The sequence below is a fragment of the Myotis nattereri genome (assembly GCF_964212035.1).
Source record: "Myotis nattereri genome assembly, chromosome: 17".
NCBI lineage: Eukaryota > Metazoa > Chordata > Mammalia > Chiroptera > Vespertilionidae > Myotis > Myotis nattereri.
Genome location: NC_138092.1, coordinates 9,790,135 through 9,808,636, shown reverse-complemented (window position 1 = coordinate 9,808,636; position 18,502 = coordinate 9,790,135). Strand labels below are relative to the sequence as shown.

At 40.3% G+C, this 18,502-nt stretch overlaps 1 protein-coding gene across 2 annotated transcripts; it reads left to right on the top strand.

Moving 5' to 3' along the window:
* The first annotated feature begins 94 nt into the window (after positions 1-94).
* On the top strand, positions 95-18,269 carry MTERF3 (mitochondrial transcription termination factor 3). Of its 2 annotated transcripts, XM_081111727.1 has the most exons (9): positions 95-205; positions 829-856; positions 2,147-2,489; positions 3,762-3,914; positions 8,177-8,366; positions 14,006-14,153; positions 14,711-14,782; positions 16,331-16,492; positions 17,989-18,269. In XM_081111727.1, the coding sequence occupies exons 3-9, from the start codon at positions 2,162-2,164 to the stop codon at positions 18,181-18,183; spliced, it is 1,248 nt and encodes a 415-aa protein (XP_080967853.1). In that variant the 5' UTR covers positions 95-205; positions 829-856; positions 2,147-2,161; the 3' UTR covers positions 18,184-18,269. The 2 variants fall into 2 exon arrangements, with proteins under 2 accessions (XP_080967853.1, XP_080967854.1); XM_081111728.1 differs by lacking the exon at positions 95-205 and having other exon boundaries at positions 596-856.
* Positions 18,270-18,502: the final 233 nt, after the last annotated feature.

Sequence of the window (18,502 nt, the reverse complement as noted above, 5' to 3'; positions counted from 1 at the left end):
CTGCGCCGCGAGCCGCGCCCTCCCCCCCCGCGCTCCCGCCCGGATGGTCTCGCCCACTCCCGCGCAGCCCACGTGGGCGCGGCGGCGCCGGTGCGGGTCCTGCGCCGGCCGAGCTGGGCTCGGGGTGGTGGGACCCGAACGCTCGCCCGGCCGCCGGGACCGTCTCCGCGAACCGAACCGCTGGGCTGGCCAGGCCTCGCCGCAGGTAAAGCGAAGCCGGTGGGGCGCGAGGGCGCTGCCCCGGCCGGGGTTGGCGTCCGCACTCGTCCTGGTCCTGACCTCGGGGCCTTTTGGGGTCTTCGCGGCCCAATCGAGGGGGTTTGTTTTGTTTCTGCCCGTGGCTGTTGGGACCCAGACCACGCTCATTAGCCCGCTTTGCGGAGGGCGGGGAAGTGTAGTGGCTGTCTGTCTGTCTGTCTGCGGAAGCTCAACCACTGAGCCACACTAGGTGGGAATTTTGACTTTTTTTTAAGGCTTTTCTTTTCTTTTTTCCTACAAACAGAATTTGACAAAACTGATTTTGTTCAATTCCCTTGTGAGTAACAGCTGTGTCTGAAATAAGCAACCGTGTTTAGTCCTGAGGATGAAGCAAGAAGCAACCTTCTAGAATAGTAATGATTCATTTAAGACAAAGTATTCATCGTGTAGAACATCATTTGTGAGACTTGTAGGGAAGCGAATAGCCTAGCCTTACATAGCCATAAGGTGGATGATATTTAATTTAAAATTAATGTGTTAGTTTTCTTACTGTTTTATAACATTGCTTTCAAAGAATTACCTTACCATAAAGTCTCTCTCTTTCTGTCTCCCCCTCCCCTTCCCCTCCAGTACTTGTAGAAACTGCATACTATCATAGGTAAGTGGTTATTTTCAAGAATGTAACGATGTTTTCAACACTATATTATGAATATGGATCATATTGTATGCCCTGAAAATTTCATAACCATTTTTCATTAGTGTATAGGTTATGTCAAAGCAATCATATCCATTACACGAGGCATCTCGATAACCATGAAGCAATTATAATGGTGCTTTATTGTTAATGCATGAATCGTTATACCTGTTAATAAGTGCAAATTTCTTTTTCACGTTATCTTTTTATCTTTCGTGTCTAGTGTTAATAATACGTATAACATCTACAGTGTTTCGTATCATATCAGACAGTGTTGATATGTAGGTACTTTCAGTTTATCAAGTAAACTTACAATATTGATAAATACCGTCCTGTAGATATTTTTTCTTCCTTACGATTTTCTTAATATTTTCATTTGTCTAGTTTACTTTATTGTAAGAGTACAGTACATAGTACATATAGCATACTAAATGTTTATCAACTCATTATGTTATTGATAAGGCTTCTTCTGTTCAATAGTCGGCTATTAGTTAAGTTTTGAAGAAGTCAAAGCAATACCTGGATTTTTGACTACAGGTGGTGGGGCATGGTACCCTTAACTCCCATGGTGTTCAAGGGTCAGCTGTATATACGTAAAATACATTTGAATAATTCAGTGTTGTTTTGATGAGCAATCTGTTACTTAAATGTCCTACAAACCAAATTTCAAGAACACTTAAATTGCATCACTTTACTTCCTTTAAATTATTAAATTAACAGGGATTGTTGGGTTCAGCTGTAATTTGAATGTTCACAGATTTTTGTTTTAAATATTTTTCTTACACCAGTCATTTTGTTTTTAAATTGCAAAGCATAACTTTATTAGATCCTGTCTTTTGGTTTGGAAATGAGACTGCCTTGTTTTTTACTTGTCTTTAAGAAACATCTGACTACTTTATTCATCTAAAGTTATTAAAGACCCTTTAATTTGAGAAAATAGTTTTCAGTTTATCTTTTGGTTGTTTGAATATTGTTTTAAACATTTAAATAAAGTACGTTTCTATTTTTTTAATTGATTTTTTACAGAGAGGAAGGGAGAGGGACAGAGAGCTAGAAATATCGATGAGAGAGAAACATCGACCAGCTGCCTCCTGCACACCTCCCACTGGGGATGTGCCCGCAACCAAGGTACATGCCCTTGACCAGAATCGAACCTGGGACCCTTCAGTCCGCAGGCCGATGCTCTATCCACTGAGCCAAACCAGTTAGGGCACGTTTCTATTTTTTTAATGGTTATTCATATATCCTTTGCAGGCCACTTTAAGAAAAATGGCCCTGTCGGCCCAACAGATACCCAGATGGTTCAACGCAATTAAACGGAGCAGCTTAATTACTGCTGCACAACTCAGAAACCATTTTCAGAGACCAGGACAAACATGGTTGCATGGACTTTCTGCTCAGCCTCAGATGTCCTCTGACAATTGCTTTCTCCAGTGGGGATTTAAGACCTACAGGACTTCCTCCAAATGGAATAATAGTTCCCAGTTTACCAAATCAAGTGGGCAAGAGATTAATTCTGCCCAAAGCACTATGCTTCCTTCCGTGAATGAGCAGTCACAAGAGATACCCACCTTTGATTCTGAGCTGTCTCTAGAAGGTAATTCTGAACTTTCAGAAAAGTCCCTTTTGCCCCACTAGTAGATTGAATAAGCTACCTGTTTATAGTCTTAGCCTATTGCAAGTCATATTTCGTACCAGGCAAGAAAAATAACATTGCCAGTTCTATTTACTTCTACTTTGCCTCTATTTTACTAAGATAAAATGTTTGTAGGGTGATATGTATAAAATTACTTTATAGCTCTATATACAGCATTTGCTTTCTACATTATTTAGATCCGAAAATTTTTTTCAGGTAATTAGATTTATTAGGGTATGATTTATATCAATAAAAATGTATCCTTTTTTGGGTATATAGTTCTATGATTTTTTTTATATACATTTTTTAAATATATTTTATTGGTTTTTTTTACAGAGAAGAAGGGAGAGGGATAGAGAGTTAGAAACATCGATGAGAGAGAAACATCAATCAGCTGCCTCCTGCACGCCCCCTACTGGGGATGTGCCTGCAACCAAGGTACATGCCCTTGACCGGAATTGAACCTGGGACCCTTCAGTCCACAGGCCAACGCTCTATCCACTGAGCCAAACAAGTTAGGGCTAGTTCTATGAATTTTAACATACACGTTTAGTTATGTAATGACTACCACACTCAACCAATACAAGTTATATCATCCCCAAAAGCTCCCTTGTGTCACTCTTTAGTCTTCTCCCTCCTGCTATTCCTAGTCTAGGAATGTTTCTATGCAAGAATATTTCACTGCAAATGAGATATTAGGTTAAGTAGAATTTGAAAGACAAGAAGGGGAGGAGATTTGGGAGGCCAGGAGGAGAGACTGGCTATAAGAAATTAGAAAGTGGTGGTTAGAGGCAAAAAGAAAAAAAAAAATCAGTCCTTATTTCTTAGGTAGGTTATAGTTTCCAGTATCTTCCATAATCGTTTAAGACTAAAACCTCAGAATCAACAGTGTACTAGAGAGAGTCACTTAATTGTTGATTAAAAGTAAAGGAAAGGGGAAGGACCCATCTTTATGGAATAGAAATTTACCAAGAAATTTCTTATCTTGGAGGAAGAGTAATTGATTTCTAAATGATCTTAACCTTTCCTATCAGAAGATAGAAAATATTTGTACTTCTTAGATGTTTAATCTTGCAATGATCCCAAGATTTATAAATAAGCCAACTAGGGAAGCCAGGCATTTAAATGCACACATAAGAATAGCTAGAATGCAGGTGGTGGTTGTAGAAACAGTTTCAAGTGTACAGATTGGAGAGCTGACTTGCTTCTCTCTTTCCATGGCTGGTTTCACAGGCCTGGACGATGTGCCTCCATTGTCTCCATTGCAGCCAATTTCTGAGCAGGAGGCTGTTCGGATTATTGCAGACCCTCCTTTGCCCCCCGATTCATTCACACTTCGAGACTATGTGGATCATTCGGAGACTCTGCAGAAGTTAGTGCTTCTAGGTAAGTCTCGAGTGTACTCTTCATTTCTTTTTACTTGGTTTAAATCCAGCATTTATAATCTATCACAGTAGTACATACACATGAGCAGAAGTCAAACTGTGTGGATGGCTTCTAGTGAAAACTACTCCTGCTTCATCCTTCCTGACATGGCATCCCCCTCCCCAGAGGGTCCACTTCTGTAGCTCTTTCTGTGGGTATTAACCCTAAATGTTTTTGTAGTTACTTACTGGTACAGTGCTGCTGTTTGGCTCATTCGTTTCAGACATCAGTTGATCTCATATTCCCCCTGTTCCCGTCAGTTCTTCCAATATAGTTATAGTAACAAGTTTTAGATGAGTCTTTAGTCAGTGCTTACATAATGACCATAAATATTCCTCACTGCTCTCCAGGAAGTGTATTATGATTATTTTCCTTCCTGTAAAACTTTTCATTTTTCCATGAGTAATAATTGTCTTGTTTTTTATTAGTTTTCTTTGTCCCTCGGGCCACATTTTCCCACACCTTCCTGTGGCCTCTCAGGACAGTTTTTCCTACAGTTATCCCTACAGATGATGTACTTGTTCCATTTCCCCACTACCCCGACCTTCCCCCTGCAGCCGACTGTCCCCCTGGATGTGATGGGTTCTCTCTAGGACTGCTCCATAAGTATCTGAGCTCTTGACATAGGATGCGCTTGGATTTGGGTAGTTGAAGGCACCCGAGGGATCTGCGAGCTCTTACCTAGTCCTCTTGTTTTCAGTCTAGCACAGGGGTGGGCAAACTTTTTGACTCGAGGGCCACAATGGGTTCTTAAACTGGACCGGAGGGCCGGAACAAAAGCATGGATGGAGTGTTTGTGTGAACTAATATAAATTCAAAGTAAACATCATTCCATAAAAGGGTACGGTCTTTTTTTTTTTTTTTTAGTTTTATTCATTTCAAACGGGCCAGATCCGGCCCGCGGGCCATAGTTTGCCCACGGCTGGTCTAGCACCTTACTGCAGCCTTCTGCTTTTTCCATCGTCTATGGGTCTGGCACTTCTCTTACTTGATTTTCCCAGATGATGAACCTTCTTTCTCCTGGAGGATTGAGAGGAAGGTAAGGGATTATCTCAGATCCATCTAGTTTAGGTCCTCACTTTTCATTGAAAAGTTAGGAGCTTCCTAACTTGATAGTCTTCTCATCAGCAATATTGCCCTGATAATCTCTCTAAGGTTAGTGCTCTGTCTAAAATGCAAATCCGACTGTCAGTAACCTATTTGAAATCCTTTGAAGCTTTCCCATGGCTTCGAAGTTCTTCCTGGTCCCCCACTGATCTTTTAGCTTCGCTGCTTGCCACCCTTCCTTTGGTTGGTCATCTTGGGCAACTGGAGAACTTAATTCAAGTTCATGTAACTTCTGAAATATCTTCTCTGACCTTCCAAACAGAGTGGCCTTTCTCTGGGCTCACCCCCTCCTTGCTTCGATCCCAGCACTAATAACATTGCGATTGTTGACTCATGTCCTTGGGCAAGTGCCTAAATGTTTAGGGAATGGCCATGTTCTCAAGAAGCTTCAAGAATTCACAAGCACCTAAATACACACATACGAATAGCTAGAATGAAGGATGAAAGTGGTAAGTCCCGTATGAGGGGCACAAATAAAGCGATGTGTGGGTTCAAAGGGGAGAGGAAGATGGCTTCTGCTGCAAGCAGGGGAGCCAGTGTCCTTCCTCTTAGAACAGCTTTCCCAGCCTTGTGATCGGTGCTCTGGGTAACACAAGATAAAATAACAGGGTCCCTACCTTCAGATAACTACAGTACACCTAGAGCTGTGGAATATGTCAGGCATTCCTTCATCCGTATGCTGATATGTACTTGAGATGCACACCTAAGAGGTAACGTAAATGACAGTACTGTAGAGGAACCATGACTGGCTTGTCAGGCAGTATTTCTGAGGACCTAGTGATCTACTTCTCTGTTTGCTTCCCAGATGTGTTTTCTGCCTTTCTCTGCCTGTTCTCCATCCCAGGAGGCTAACGTCTGTGCACGAGGGCTCCTTTGTCAGCTGGCTTCTGGGCTGCTTGAGCCCAGTGGGAGGCACCTGCAGGCGGAGAGGGAGGCAGGTAGGAGTATTTTTTTCCTGTTGCCTCCCTGCTCTGCGTCATGTAACTGTCTCCTCCATGACAACAGCTCCTACCGAGAAACCCTTCCTTAATTGCTTCCAGCTCCCTTTGCATTTGGGTAATACTTTTTCTCCCTGTGTCTTTAGCTCTAGGGGTGCCCTCATTTCTTCTCTTAATTCTGCTCACACCACTGTCTACATCAGGGGTCCTCAAACTTTTTAAACAGGGGGCCAGTTCACTGTCCCTCGGACCGTTGGAGGGCCGGACTATAGTTTAAAAAAAAAAACTATCAACAAATTCCTATGCACACTGCACATATCTTATTTTGAAGTAAAAAAACAAAATGGGAACAAATACAATATTTGTATTTGCATGTGGCCTGCGGGCCGTAGTTTGAGGACCCCTGGTCTAGAGTCTCTCCATTAAAGTTGTTGTCATTTGAACTTTCTAGGGCAATTTTTTTTGCCTGCCACACCCTGATGGATACAGCAAATAAATATGTGTAACACTAACCAAACACAGCAGTAATGTTTGTAGTTACTGAAATGATGGGATAAAGCCAACTTAGACTGTGGTCACCTAGAAGTTAGAGTCATTCTTTATTATTCATTTTATATATCCCCAGAACCTACCGGAAGGGCCTGGTCCATAGTAGGCATTCATGACTATTTTTCAAGTTAATGAAATTGTAAGCCCATGATTTGTGCTGACAGCAGTGTGCCCTCCTGATGAGATTCAGCTCTCGGTTTGCTGGAAAAAAGCAGCTTTTCAGGATTTTTGTTTCAGCATAGTCAGGATGTGACAGCTCATGCTGAGCAAGGCACTTTAGCAAATGTAAGCTGTAATATTCAGTTACATTTGAAGTCTGAACCCTTTATGTTATTTTTAAAGCATCCCTTCCCCCGTTTTGCACAGATTTTTGAAACTGGTTTCTAATTTAACTGTCCATTCAAAAATTTCATTTTTTAACTTAATATTTTAAATTGCAAAAAATTGTATCGAGTTGTTAAAAGTGCAAATATTACAAAAGAAAGAGCTCTTAACACCTCTACATTGTCAGTTCCACTTTTCCAAAGGTAACCCTCATTATCAACCATTTTCTATGCAAATATTACCATACAGAAAGCTATACATAGGTTTTGTACTTTTATGTAGTCAAACTTAATATTATTTTTTAAATTCTGTGTTTTCTTCTAGTAGTTTTAAAGTTGGTATACTTTAGGTTTATATCTATATGAAATTAATTTTCAAATCAGATACAGAAGGAATTCTTAATTTTTTCCAAGTGGTCCCATTGTATTCTACTGAATAGTTTTCCCCTTTTGATTTGAATGCCACTGTTACTGTAGGCCAGATTTTTAATTCATCCTGGCTCTTTTTCTGGTCTTCATTCTGTGTGTGTGTCTATAGTCTTTTTCTGCTTTCAACCATCTTATGTCAATACCTGATTAATACCCAGAAATTTGAGTTTAGAATATGGATCTAAAAATATCAAATAATAATTTTTCTATTTGTAGATACCATTAAAGAAAGAATGTTTTTATTTCATTGCTTTTGTATTTTAGATTGCAAAGTTGCATCTATAAATCAGTTTGAGTTATTTTTAACCTGATGAAATATGTTAATGAATATTACATTTGAATCTAAAATTAGGGTTTTACATTATCCTTAAATGTTTATTCTAAAGTAAGGAATAGGCCTTTCGTATTCATGTTTATTTTTTAAAATCACATAAAAGGAAAAAAATGAGAGAATCAAGTGCTCGGTTTTAATGAGAATTTTGAATTACAGGTTACTTTGATTCTCTGCCTAATTAATGCTGACACCTAATTATATCCATAACCAAAGAAGGATTTGAAATAACACCTTGATATTGCTCCTTTTTACTCTTTCTCTCCTGTCCTTGTGTGCTTTACTTAGATCACCTCGGAGTGGTAATTTAGCTCCAAATACAGTTTTCCTCTACATATGACTTTGAAATAAATACTGTGTTTTCATTTTTATTTATTTTTATTTCTGCAACCAATTTAGTTGAAAATACTTTGAAGTTTCTATTGGCCTTTGTCAGTTCTCCTTTGGATAGGTTGTTGATTTCCCATCACTAATTTCTTAAACGTCTGTGTCTGAAGTTTAATGGCTGAGTTAAGCAGTTCTCTTCAGTGTTTGTATTTATTACAGGAGTGGACTTATCCAAGATAGAGAAACACCCAGAAGCTGCCAATCTCCTTCTGAGACTGGATTTCGAAAAAGACATTAACCAAGTACTCCTGTTCCTTAAAGATCTGGGGATAGAGGATAGCCAGCTGGGAGCATTCCTGACGAAAAATTATGCTATTTTCTCGGAAGACCTTGAAAATCTTAAGACCAGGTAGGGTTTTTAGAATGATTCCCACATAACCCACGAAGTGATTCTAAAGGAAATATATGTGTTGTTTTTTTAAGTCTCAGCTGCACAAAAATCAACCGAGATAATGAACATGAATGTTATTGTTTTGTTTGGACTTTGATCAAAATTAAGAATCTCTCTAAAACAGTTTTTTTTTTTAATTCAACAGCCCATTCTTATTTTTATCTGAAAACAAAAACATCAAACATAAAAACTTCTTGCTGAGTCAGTACTTAACTGTTTCTCTTTGGAAACTGGAATAGGTTTTCTTTTAAATCCATTAACAAATGTCAGGATTATCTGAGAGTACATTTAAAGTTAAGAAAGCCTGAATTTGTGTGTTCTTTACTAGCTAGTTTTTGAAGGTAAACATTTGACATTCTCTTGGCAGATTGTTATATCATTTGCTTAATCGTTCTCATAAGTTAGCTATTTTAGTTCCTTTTTTTGTCTTTCATTACCATTTCTATAAACACCTTTGTGCTTCCTTCAACATCCAAAGAATTTACTGAATCTGTGATATGAATACAGTGAGGTAGTATTGATCTAGAGCAGTGAAGGCGAACCTTTTGAGCTCGGCCTGTCAGCATTTTTAAAAACCCTAACTTAACTCTGGTGCCATGTCACATATAGAAATTTTTTGATCTTTGCAACCATAATAAAACAAAGACTTATATTTTTGATATTTATGTTATATATTTAAATGCCATTTAACAAAGAAAAATCAACCAAAAAAAATGAGTTCGGTGTCACCTCTGACACGCGTGTCATAGGTTCGCCATCACTGACCTATGGGATAACGATTCTGCTAGGCACTGGGAACACCATAGAGAACAAAGCCCCTGTTGTAATTCACACGTTGAATTCATCAGCACCCCCACCTCTCACCTCAGGGACTCCCTGTCCTCCCAGGTTCGCTGAATGGAGCGCTGTTACCTGCTGCCCCAGTCAGAAATGCTGGTATTAACTTGGGCCACTCTTTTAGCATCCACATCCAATAAGTCACCTCGCTCTGTCGATTTTACCTGTTTATATCTCTCCAGTCAGTCACTGCGTTTCTCTTAATCTTCACTGCGAATGCTTTACCTCAGGTCTTCATCATTTAGCACCACGATTACTGCAGCAGTCTCCTCGCTGGTCTGCCTCCAGTCTTCTCCCCCAGACTCTTCTCACTCTGGTGTTGGTCTCGCCACATTTCAGAGAGCTTTGCAGTTCCTTAACCTTCATAGTTTGACGGTCTTTTTTTGCACTAGGAAAAAACAGAACAGCACATTCCTTATATTGAACAACTTGAGCCCTTATTATAAAGCAAAGCACTGGGCTAGACTTCAGTCATGTAAGACAGTCACGCTCTCTCCCTTCATGGGATTTCATTACAGTACAGAGGTGGGAAAGAATGACTCTAGGAAACTCAGTCTGACATACCCACATCTCCTCCTTGCTGTCTGGAACACTATTTTCTTTCCATTCAAAAACCTACTTGCCCTTACAGTACTTCCTACTGTAGTACTATTATAAAGGCCTCATTTTATAGGGGAGGCACAGAGAGGTTAAATAATATGCTCAAGGTTATGTAGCTAGTGGCAGGCCTTGGATTCAAACTCAGTCTAACTCCAGAGTCCTGGCTACTAGACCTGGCTGTACTGCCTCTTCTAATTCTATGAAAGAAACTGAAGTGTAAAAGGAGTTTGTTACACATGCTCCTAACAACTAAGGCGTATTCTCATACAGATGGTAGTTGAGTGGTTCCTAAAACCTGGCTGATAAATTAAACTGTGGAGCATTTTTTAAATTAATTTGAGTATTTTATTTTTATTTTTTTTTAAATATATTTTATTGATATTTTACAGAGAGGAAGGGAGAGAGATAGAGAGTTAGAAACATCGATGAGAGAGAAACATCAATCAGCTGCCTCCTGCACATCTCCCACTGGGGATGTGCCCGCAACCCAGGTACATGCCCTCGACCGGAATCGAACCTGGGACCCTTCAGTCCGCAGGCCGACACTCTATCCACTGAGCCAAACCGGTTTCGGCGTAATTTGAGTATTTTAATCAGTAATTTATCCACATGTACTCAAAGGGTGTACAATGAAAAAGAAACTATTTAATTGAACTTAGCTTCTGGCTTTGGTTTATGTACAGGATTCTTATTTTCTAGAATTTCTAAAAGCACTGATTTCATATACTTTTCTTTTTAATGAAGAAAATTTTAAATATGTAAAATGTTATTTGATACTTTATAAGAATTTTCAAGTGAATCTGCATTTAATTATTTTTTTCTATTTGTGCCTTATATGTATAATATTTTATTGATAAAATTATCACAATGTAGACAACAGTTTTGATATTTTAATCGGATATTGATTCTTTTACTGCCACACAAACAAAGAGTAATCCCCCTTGGTGGCCAAACTGAAAGGCTACACATGCTGGGCCATTGGACTATTTGTGGCAGATCTGGCTGCAAGCATAGTGAAGAATCTTAGGCAGGTGCGTCCAACTTCCACCATGATTAAGGATCTGTGTGGAATAAAAGCAAACGTCTTCTACGGTGTTCCTTGCATCTTGGGACAGAGTGGCACCTCAGATGTTGTAAAGGTGACCCTGACGCCTGAGGAAGGGGCCCGTTTGAAGAAGAGTGCAGACACACTGGGGGACCCAGGGGAGCTGCAGTCTTAAAGTCTCCTAATGTCCTACCACCTCACTGTCTAGGCTGCAGCAGGATTTTAGTCGGAGATTGTACCTATTGTCCTTTTTATCTGATCTCTTGACTAAAAACATTTGTTTCCTAAATACAGAAATAGGAGTGGTTCGTAAAACCCAACATCTGTATCCTGATGCGGATGGTGCTTGTCTTTTGTCGTCCTACACTGGTTAGTGCGAAACAGTCCCACTTCCTCAAAGCGCCAGTGTTGCACACACTACAGTTGCCTTGCAAAGTAGATGTGTGTTCACTGTGTTATATAACTGTGGTTCCTTTACCCAGCATGCCTCAGCCAACACTTTTTTCTCTGATCCACCACATCCTGGGATCCAATGTACAGACTGAATATTAAATGTCCTGTGCATAACTATCCTGAAGGATCTTATTTTGTGTACTAGATGGATCAGATCAGTATACATTGCCATATAATGTATAAAGAAAAGTCTACATATGAATAATTCAGCCAAGTGTCATACCAACTAAAGCACCAAATGAACGGTGGAAAAAAAAAGTAACCCTCCTTTCTGCCTACTTACTCCTGTCCCTCATCGTCCTTCTAAAAGCCATCCATGGAGGCAGCTACTATTATCAAGTTTGTTGTTCAACCTGCTAAGAATGTTCTACTGTACACAAGCATATATGCATTTCTTTGTACATGCATACACATGAGCACACATACATACAACTGGTAACATTTATACATACTACTAGAGGCCCCATGCACGAAATTCGTGCAAGAGTAGGCCTTTGCAGCCCCAGTTGCCTCTGCCCTCCCAGCCCTGGCTTCATCTGGAAGGTCGTCTGGGTCTGGACGGTCGTTCCGCTGTTCAGCCGTTCGGTTGATTTGCGTATTAAACTTTTATTAGTATAGATTCTGCACCCCACTTTCTTACGTTAGCTATACTAGTATGTTGTAGATAGTTTGATATTGGTGCTTCCTATTTTTTTATCCCTCGTGTAGTTCATACTTTGAGTCTATGTAGTCCCTTACTTGTAAACATGGTGGTTGTTTGTGGTCTTTACTATTTCAATGAGTAGCAGTGACTCTCCTTGTATAGACATTGTTCCACACGTATTGGTGCACATCTATAGGAAAGATCTCTAGAAATGGGTGGGGGGATTATAGGTCAAAGGATGTGTGGGTTTGTCATTTTAATAGGCGTTGACAAATTGTCCCTTGTGTAGGTGGTTGTTGTCCAATTTATACTCCCACCAACATTGTACAGAGTGCCGATTGCCCTATTATCCTCACTAAAATGGTGTTACCAAACTTTATGATTTCAGTTCATTTTATAGATAAAAATAATGCCTTATTGTTTTTGAAATGATGCTTTGAACATCAAATATTTGGAGCATTTTTCATATGTCTATATTTCATCTTTTTTTGGTAAGCATTCTTTTATATAAGAAAATGTGTTCTTCCTTGTGACATGTAAATGTTTTCCGAAGTAACAGTCATTTGAATATCTATAATAAAAGCGTAATATGCAAATCGACCGAACGGCCGACCACGCTATGGCACGCACTGGTGCCAGGCCAGCCAAGGCCAGTGCAATGCGATTGTTCCAGGGGCCTCGCCATCACCCCACGATCACCCTGCAGATGGAGGCCCAGGCCAATGGCTGGCGGGGCAATCAATCAGGGTGGGGGGGGGGTCCGCGGTCGCCCAAAAGAGGGAGGCCCAGGCCACCTTCTGCAGGGCGATTGATTGGGGCACTCTGCAGAACTGGGGACCTGGGAGTGTGTGGATGCAGACATGGGCAGCACCAGGCCAAGGCAGGTGCGGGCGGGGGGCGGGGCCATGAAGCTGGGCCACAAAACTGGGGCTGCGAAGCCGGCAGCCGGGGGAAGGAAGGCCTACCCTTGCATGAATTTCGTTCATCGGGCCTCTAGTAAAATATAATGTCTGATACATGGTATAGAAATATTGTAAGTGTTAAAGGGAGGCATACAACTTAGTTGAAATCTCAATTTGCCACTAAGTAACTGGTAGTTTTGTAAGTTATTTAATTTCTCTGGATCTATGTGTTTTCAAATGTAATATGGACATTTTATCTGGTTCACAAGGTTTGTGTGGGGGTTTTTTTGTTGTTGTTTTTTTTTCCTGGTAAGAATTAAACAAGATAATGTCCTGATATATTTTAGACATTTACTATAGTAATAACACTGACTTTTACTCTGTTTATAGATTTTTAAAAATCAATACTGTTATTTTATAGTCAGACTTTCTATATTTCACTACCTTATTTTGGTTTCCAGAAATTTAGCAGGAAATGTCTTCATTGTTAACAAAATACATATTGAAAAACTACAGTAAAAATTAATTATGAAAATACATACTTAGTAAATGCACTAAAATTCCTTTCAGTTTCTCTGAGATACTAAAATAAATTTCATCTCATACTTAAGAGTCTTTCTTTCTAAAAAGAATTCTGAATCTATTTTCTTAATTTGTGTATTTTCTATTCTTAGACCCCAAAAAAATTCTTAAACAGAATCCATTTCTTTTTTTTTCTACCAACTAACAAAATAAGTTAGATTAACTAAAATGGTAATTCCTGCTTTTAACTGTAAATGGGGACCATTCTAGAGTAGGATGGATGCTTAATTTAACCATATTTGGGCCATTATTGTAGACTTAGAGGCCCAATGCACGAAATTCGTGCAAGGAACTCAGCCCTCACAGCCCTGGCTTTATCCGGAAGGACATCCAGAAGGTCGTCTGGAAGGATGTCCAGAAGGTCGTTCAGCTGTCCGGTCTAATTAGCATATTACACTTTTGTTATTATAGATGGGATTTTTTTATTATTTTATTTTATTTTGGGGGGTATGGAAGTCTTTAAAAACAGTAATTATTTTGGAAAGTAGCATCGCTAGTAGATGTTTATCATGTATGTGTATTTGTGTTTCTTTAGAGTGGCTTATCTACAGTCAAAAAGTTTCAGTAAGGCAGACATCGCACAGATGGTCAGGAAGGCGCCATTTTTGCTGAATTTTTCAGTGGAAAGACTGGATAACAGACTGGGATTTTTTCAGAAAGAACTTGAACTTAGTGTGAAAAAGGTAAAGCAAAGGGGAGAGCCCTAGCTGGTTTGGCTCAGTGGATAGAGCATCGGCCTGCGGACTGAAGGGTCCCGGTTTCAATTCTGGTCAAGGGCACATGCCCGGTTGTGGGCTCGATCCCCAGTAGGGGGCATGCAGGAGGCAGCTGATCAATGATTATCTCTCATCATTGATGTTTCTATCTCACTCTCCCTCTCCCTGCCTATCTGAAATCAATAAAAATATATTTTTAAAAAGGGGGGTGGAGAATTTTTATATTTCCATGTCAGCTATATTTAGTAATTGTTAAATCTCATATTTCTAACAGCTATGAATGAAGAAACCTGCTAGCTTAAACATGTAGCTGTATTATTTTATAATATTCCATCAAATTGTTACCTTAAGTTTTGTTTTTAGTATGTTTTTTTCCTCAAACAGTTTTACATTTATGTATTTATGCGGTTCTTAGCCTTTTTCTGTGGGTCATTTTAGAATTTTTAGTTTTGTATTTTCTTGATTGCTTTGGTTTCCCAAACTAGTTGCACGTATAGTAATGATAGACTGTTTTATAACTGCAGACTAGAGATCTGGTAGTTCGTCTCCCAAGGTTACTAACTGGAAGTCTGGAGCCCGTGAAAGAAAATATGAAGGTAGGATGATTTTAAGCTTTTGAAAAATCAGCTTCTTTCTTGAAGTGTTTAAGTCCTCTGAAGAGGATAGATTTTCCTATTGTCATCTTAAAGAAAACTGTTATAAATGAGGTTCTTTCTAAAAAGATGAAAATAGGAAATGATAAATATCTAGCAAGCTATTTGTTTTAGGTGATGATGTTTTCACATGTTCACCAGGTGTTACATGAGTAAGTCACCTTGCAGACACAGATGCCTGTAATCCTAGGTATGTGGGTGGTCCCTGGAAACTGCTTCCGTTGCCAGTACGAGGGTCTTTGTCTGTGTGGCACAGGTGGGAGATGAGTTTTGGAGACTGGATCCAGAAGGCTTCTGTGGGGAGAGCAGTGGCCAGCACATGGCTCTCCTCACACCTGTGCCAATGAGATTTTTTCAGAACTTGAACTTACATGGAACATACCAGACATTCTTCACCGTTTTTCTCCCAGCGAATAGCATAGAGCCAAGGGCAGCTGACGAGTTAGTATATATACAAAGCTGTAGTAATATTTGAAACTAGTAGCCCATCGTGCGATATTGCACCCAGTAGGCCGCCCACCGCTTCTGTGGGAGCCAGTGGGAGCCGCGCTGCTTCCAGGGGAGGCAGAAGCGAGCTGCCGATGCCCACGGGAGCCGGGAGGGACCTGCACTGCGGAGGCTGCGGGCCAGCCCCCTTGTCCCTGTCCGTGTTGCTCTGGCTCTGGGGGTCCGGCCCGAGCTGGGCGCAGCAACAAAGTAAGCATTCCGCCAGGTCTCTCACGCTGCCCACTCTCAGCAGCCGCCACCCCCTCCCCTCCCCCCTTCTCCCCCCCCCCCCCCCCAGGACTGGGGGACTCTGGTGTGGCTGAGAGGACTGGGCGCTGCCATCTTTGTGATGGAGTGATGGTTAATTTGCATATTACCCTTTTATTATATAGGATTATTACCTAAGGCCTCACAGTGTTTTCTGAGGTGCTCACAGTGTTTTATATTCAGTTGTAAAAGTTGTTGAGCACCTGCCCCCACACTGTGCTGGGGGGAGGCCCTGCTCTCATGGAGCTTCCAGTCTAGAGGGGAGAGTGTGCGGAGTGATACAAGCCGGGGACTGGTGGGGGCGCTCAGGCTGCACATAGAAGACCAAACCCACGTTTGGGTGTGTAGTTTTTTCATCTCTGTCTGGAATTTTGACATGTAATGTTTCAGATCACACTTGGGAGCAGAGGCTCAAAAAGCACTTTGAAAATCTTACTGCTGTATGGCAGGGCCCAAAACGACAACCTGACCGGGTCTCCCAAGCCACTGTCATTCTGTCCGTAATTATGAGAGCTCCTTTGGGACCCGCCCATGCTGTGAGCAGCTCATTCTCAGGAGAGGGATTTGAAATTCAGGTTACCCCAGAAGTAGGAGGCTACGATCTCATGAGGGCATTGGCATAGCTGTCTCCAGAATTTACTGTCCTTATTTTAAATATTAAAAGAATCAATGTGCCCTCTAGCATAGTACCAAGATAACTTTCTATTCATGATTTATAGCAACTCTACTTTCTTTTAGGTTTATCGTCTTGAACTAGGTTTTAAACGTAACGAAATTCAACATATGATCACCAAAACCCCAAAGATGTTAACTGCGAATAAAAGGAAACTTACGGAGACGTTTGATTTTGTGCACAATGTGATGAGCATTCCCCACCACATCATTGTCAGGTTCCCGCAGGTAATGCGCACAGCTCTGGAGAGCCGTCCTTGCCCTCCGTCTGCCGCCGCTCTCCAGCACTCCAGCATCACGCTGCTCGCTGTGACAATGCCTTGCTGTTTGTGAAGGAACTGGACCAAATGCAGTCTGGTGCTGAGGGTTGTCTGAAAGTCACATTTCTTTTGCCCATCTTTTTATCAAGATAACACTTTGGAGCAAAGGCTCAAAAAGCACTTTGAGCCCTAGCTGATTGGGCTCAGTGGATAGAGCATAAGCCTGGGGACTGAAGGTCCTGGGTTCAATTCCAGTCAAGGGCACACACCCAGGTTTCAGGCTCCATCCCCAGTGTGGGGTGTGCAGGAGGCAGCCAATCAGTGATTCTCTCTCATCACTGATGTTTCTTTTTCTCTCTCCCTCTCACTTTCTCTCTGAAATCAATAAAAATACATTTAAAAATAAAAACATACACACATAGATTTGAGTCTCCCCAAACTCTAGATTCTTGAAACCCCAGTCGTAGAACTGTTGCTACAGTATTGGGACTCTTAGACTCCTAGTGGTCTGGGTGGTAGTGCTGGGAAAACAAAACAAAACTTATCAATGGAAAAATACATTAACTGAAAATAGGCTGTGAGGAAACTGATATAGACTCAATTTTTGACAGATACATTTATAATTCTGGTGTGAAACTAATTGTCTCAAGCAAATAACAGTTATTGTTGGCACAGCAGTTTTATGATTAAGTAACATGGGAAACAATTATAACTTAATAGGTATGGTTAGTTTGTCATTTCAGAGCAGGATGGTGGATGGTAAAGGATAATGACATGAGGAAATATCTCGCTAAGGAAAGATTTGGTACACTTTTGGTTATATTCAGGATTCCATAAAACTTTCTTTCCCCACTCCCTCTGCACTTCTATGAGGCAGAGCTGGAGTCCACATCAGGGAACAGGGAATCAGTAATTCTCAGGCCAAGTTTTTTTTTTTTTTTTTTTTTACTCCCTGATATTTTAATGGATCATTAACAGAATGAAATTTTCCTGTCTCTGGATTGATTAGTCAGTGTTCTTTGACTACAATGTAGCCCTTAATTTTTTTTATAATTGTTCTGTTTGTAAGTTTTGAGCAGGGGTCCTCAAACTTTTTAAACAGGGGGCCAGTTCACTGTCCCTCAGACCGTTGGAGAGCCGGACTATAGTTTAAAAAAAAACTGTGAACAAATTCCTATGCACACCGCACATATCTTATTTTGAAGTAAAAAAACAAAATGGGAACAAATGCAATATTTGTATTTGCATGTGGCCCAAGGGCCGTAGTTTGAGGACCCCTGGTTTTGAGTCCCTTTTTAATCATAATTCCTTAGTGGAAGCTATAAACCTTGGGCATTTATCAGGTTTACTGAGCATGTGGTCAATACTTTACATTTGTTAGCCTATTAACATTTTTAGCCATATAAACATTTTAATAGTTCATCTTTCAGTGCATAATTTTTTAAAACTCTTTTTCTTTTGTAGGTATTTAATGCAAGGTTGTTTAAAGTCCAAGAAAGACATTCATTTCTGGCCTATTTAGGAAGAGCACAGTATGATCCAGCAAAAGATAACTACATCTCTTTGGACAAATTGGTATCAGTACCTGATGAAATATTTTGTGAAGATCTTGCCAAAGCCTCAGTACAGGACTTTGAAAAATTCTTAAAAACTCTTTAGTTTTTGATGAATGTTAAAATGTAATCATGTAAAATAAAAGTATGTATTAATAAATTAATATACTTCAAAAGAAATGCCTTGAACCTCAATTGATATTGGACACAATTTCTTGATATTATAAATTTGAGTACACTTCTGGTAGATCTTAAAAGTTCCTAGTGACTTAATTCTTTGACTCAACCATTTCCTTCCTTCTGGGGAAGGAGAAAACTCACAATATAGTGAGCTTAGAGAAACAGCCGGTTTTGCTATATATAGGCTGGTGTTGCCATTTCTGGTGAAGATGAGAAGTGGAGGATTTTCCTCTTAAAGTCACAGG

Bases quoted from the DNA above. Each gene is read 5' to 3' on its own strand.
- MTERF3 (XM_081111727.1), top strand. From the start codon at position 2,162: ATGGCCCTGTCGGCCCAACAGATACCCAGATGGTTCAACGCAATTAAA. The intron at 14,154-14,710 runs GTAAAGCAAAGG...TTATAACTGCAG, and splicing joins TTGAACTTAGTGTGAAAAAG to ACTAGAGATCTGGTAGTTCG. The intron at 16,493-17,988 runs GTAATGCGCACA...TTTCTTTTGTAG, and splicing joins TCATTGTCAGGTTCCCGCAG to GTATTTAATGCAAGGTTGTT.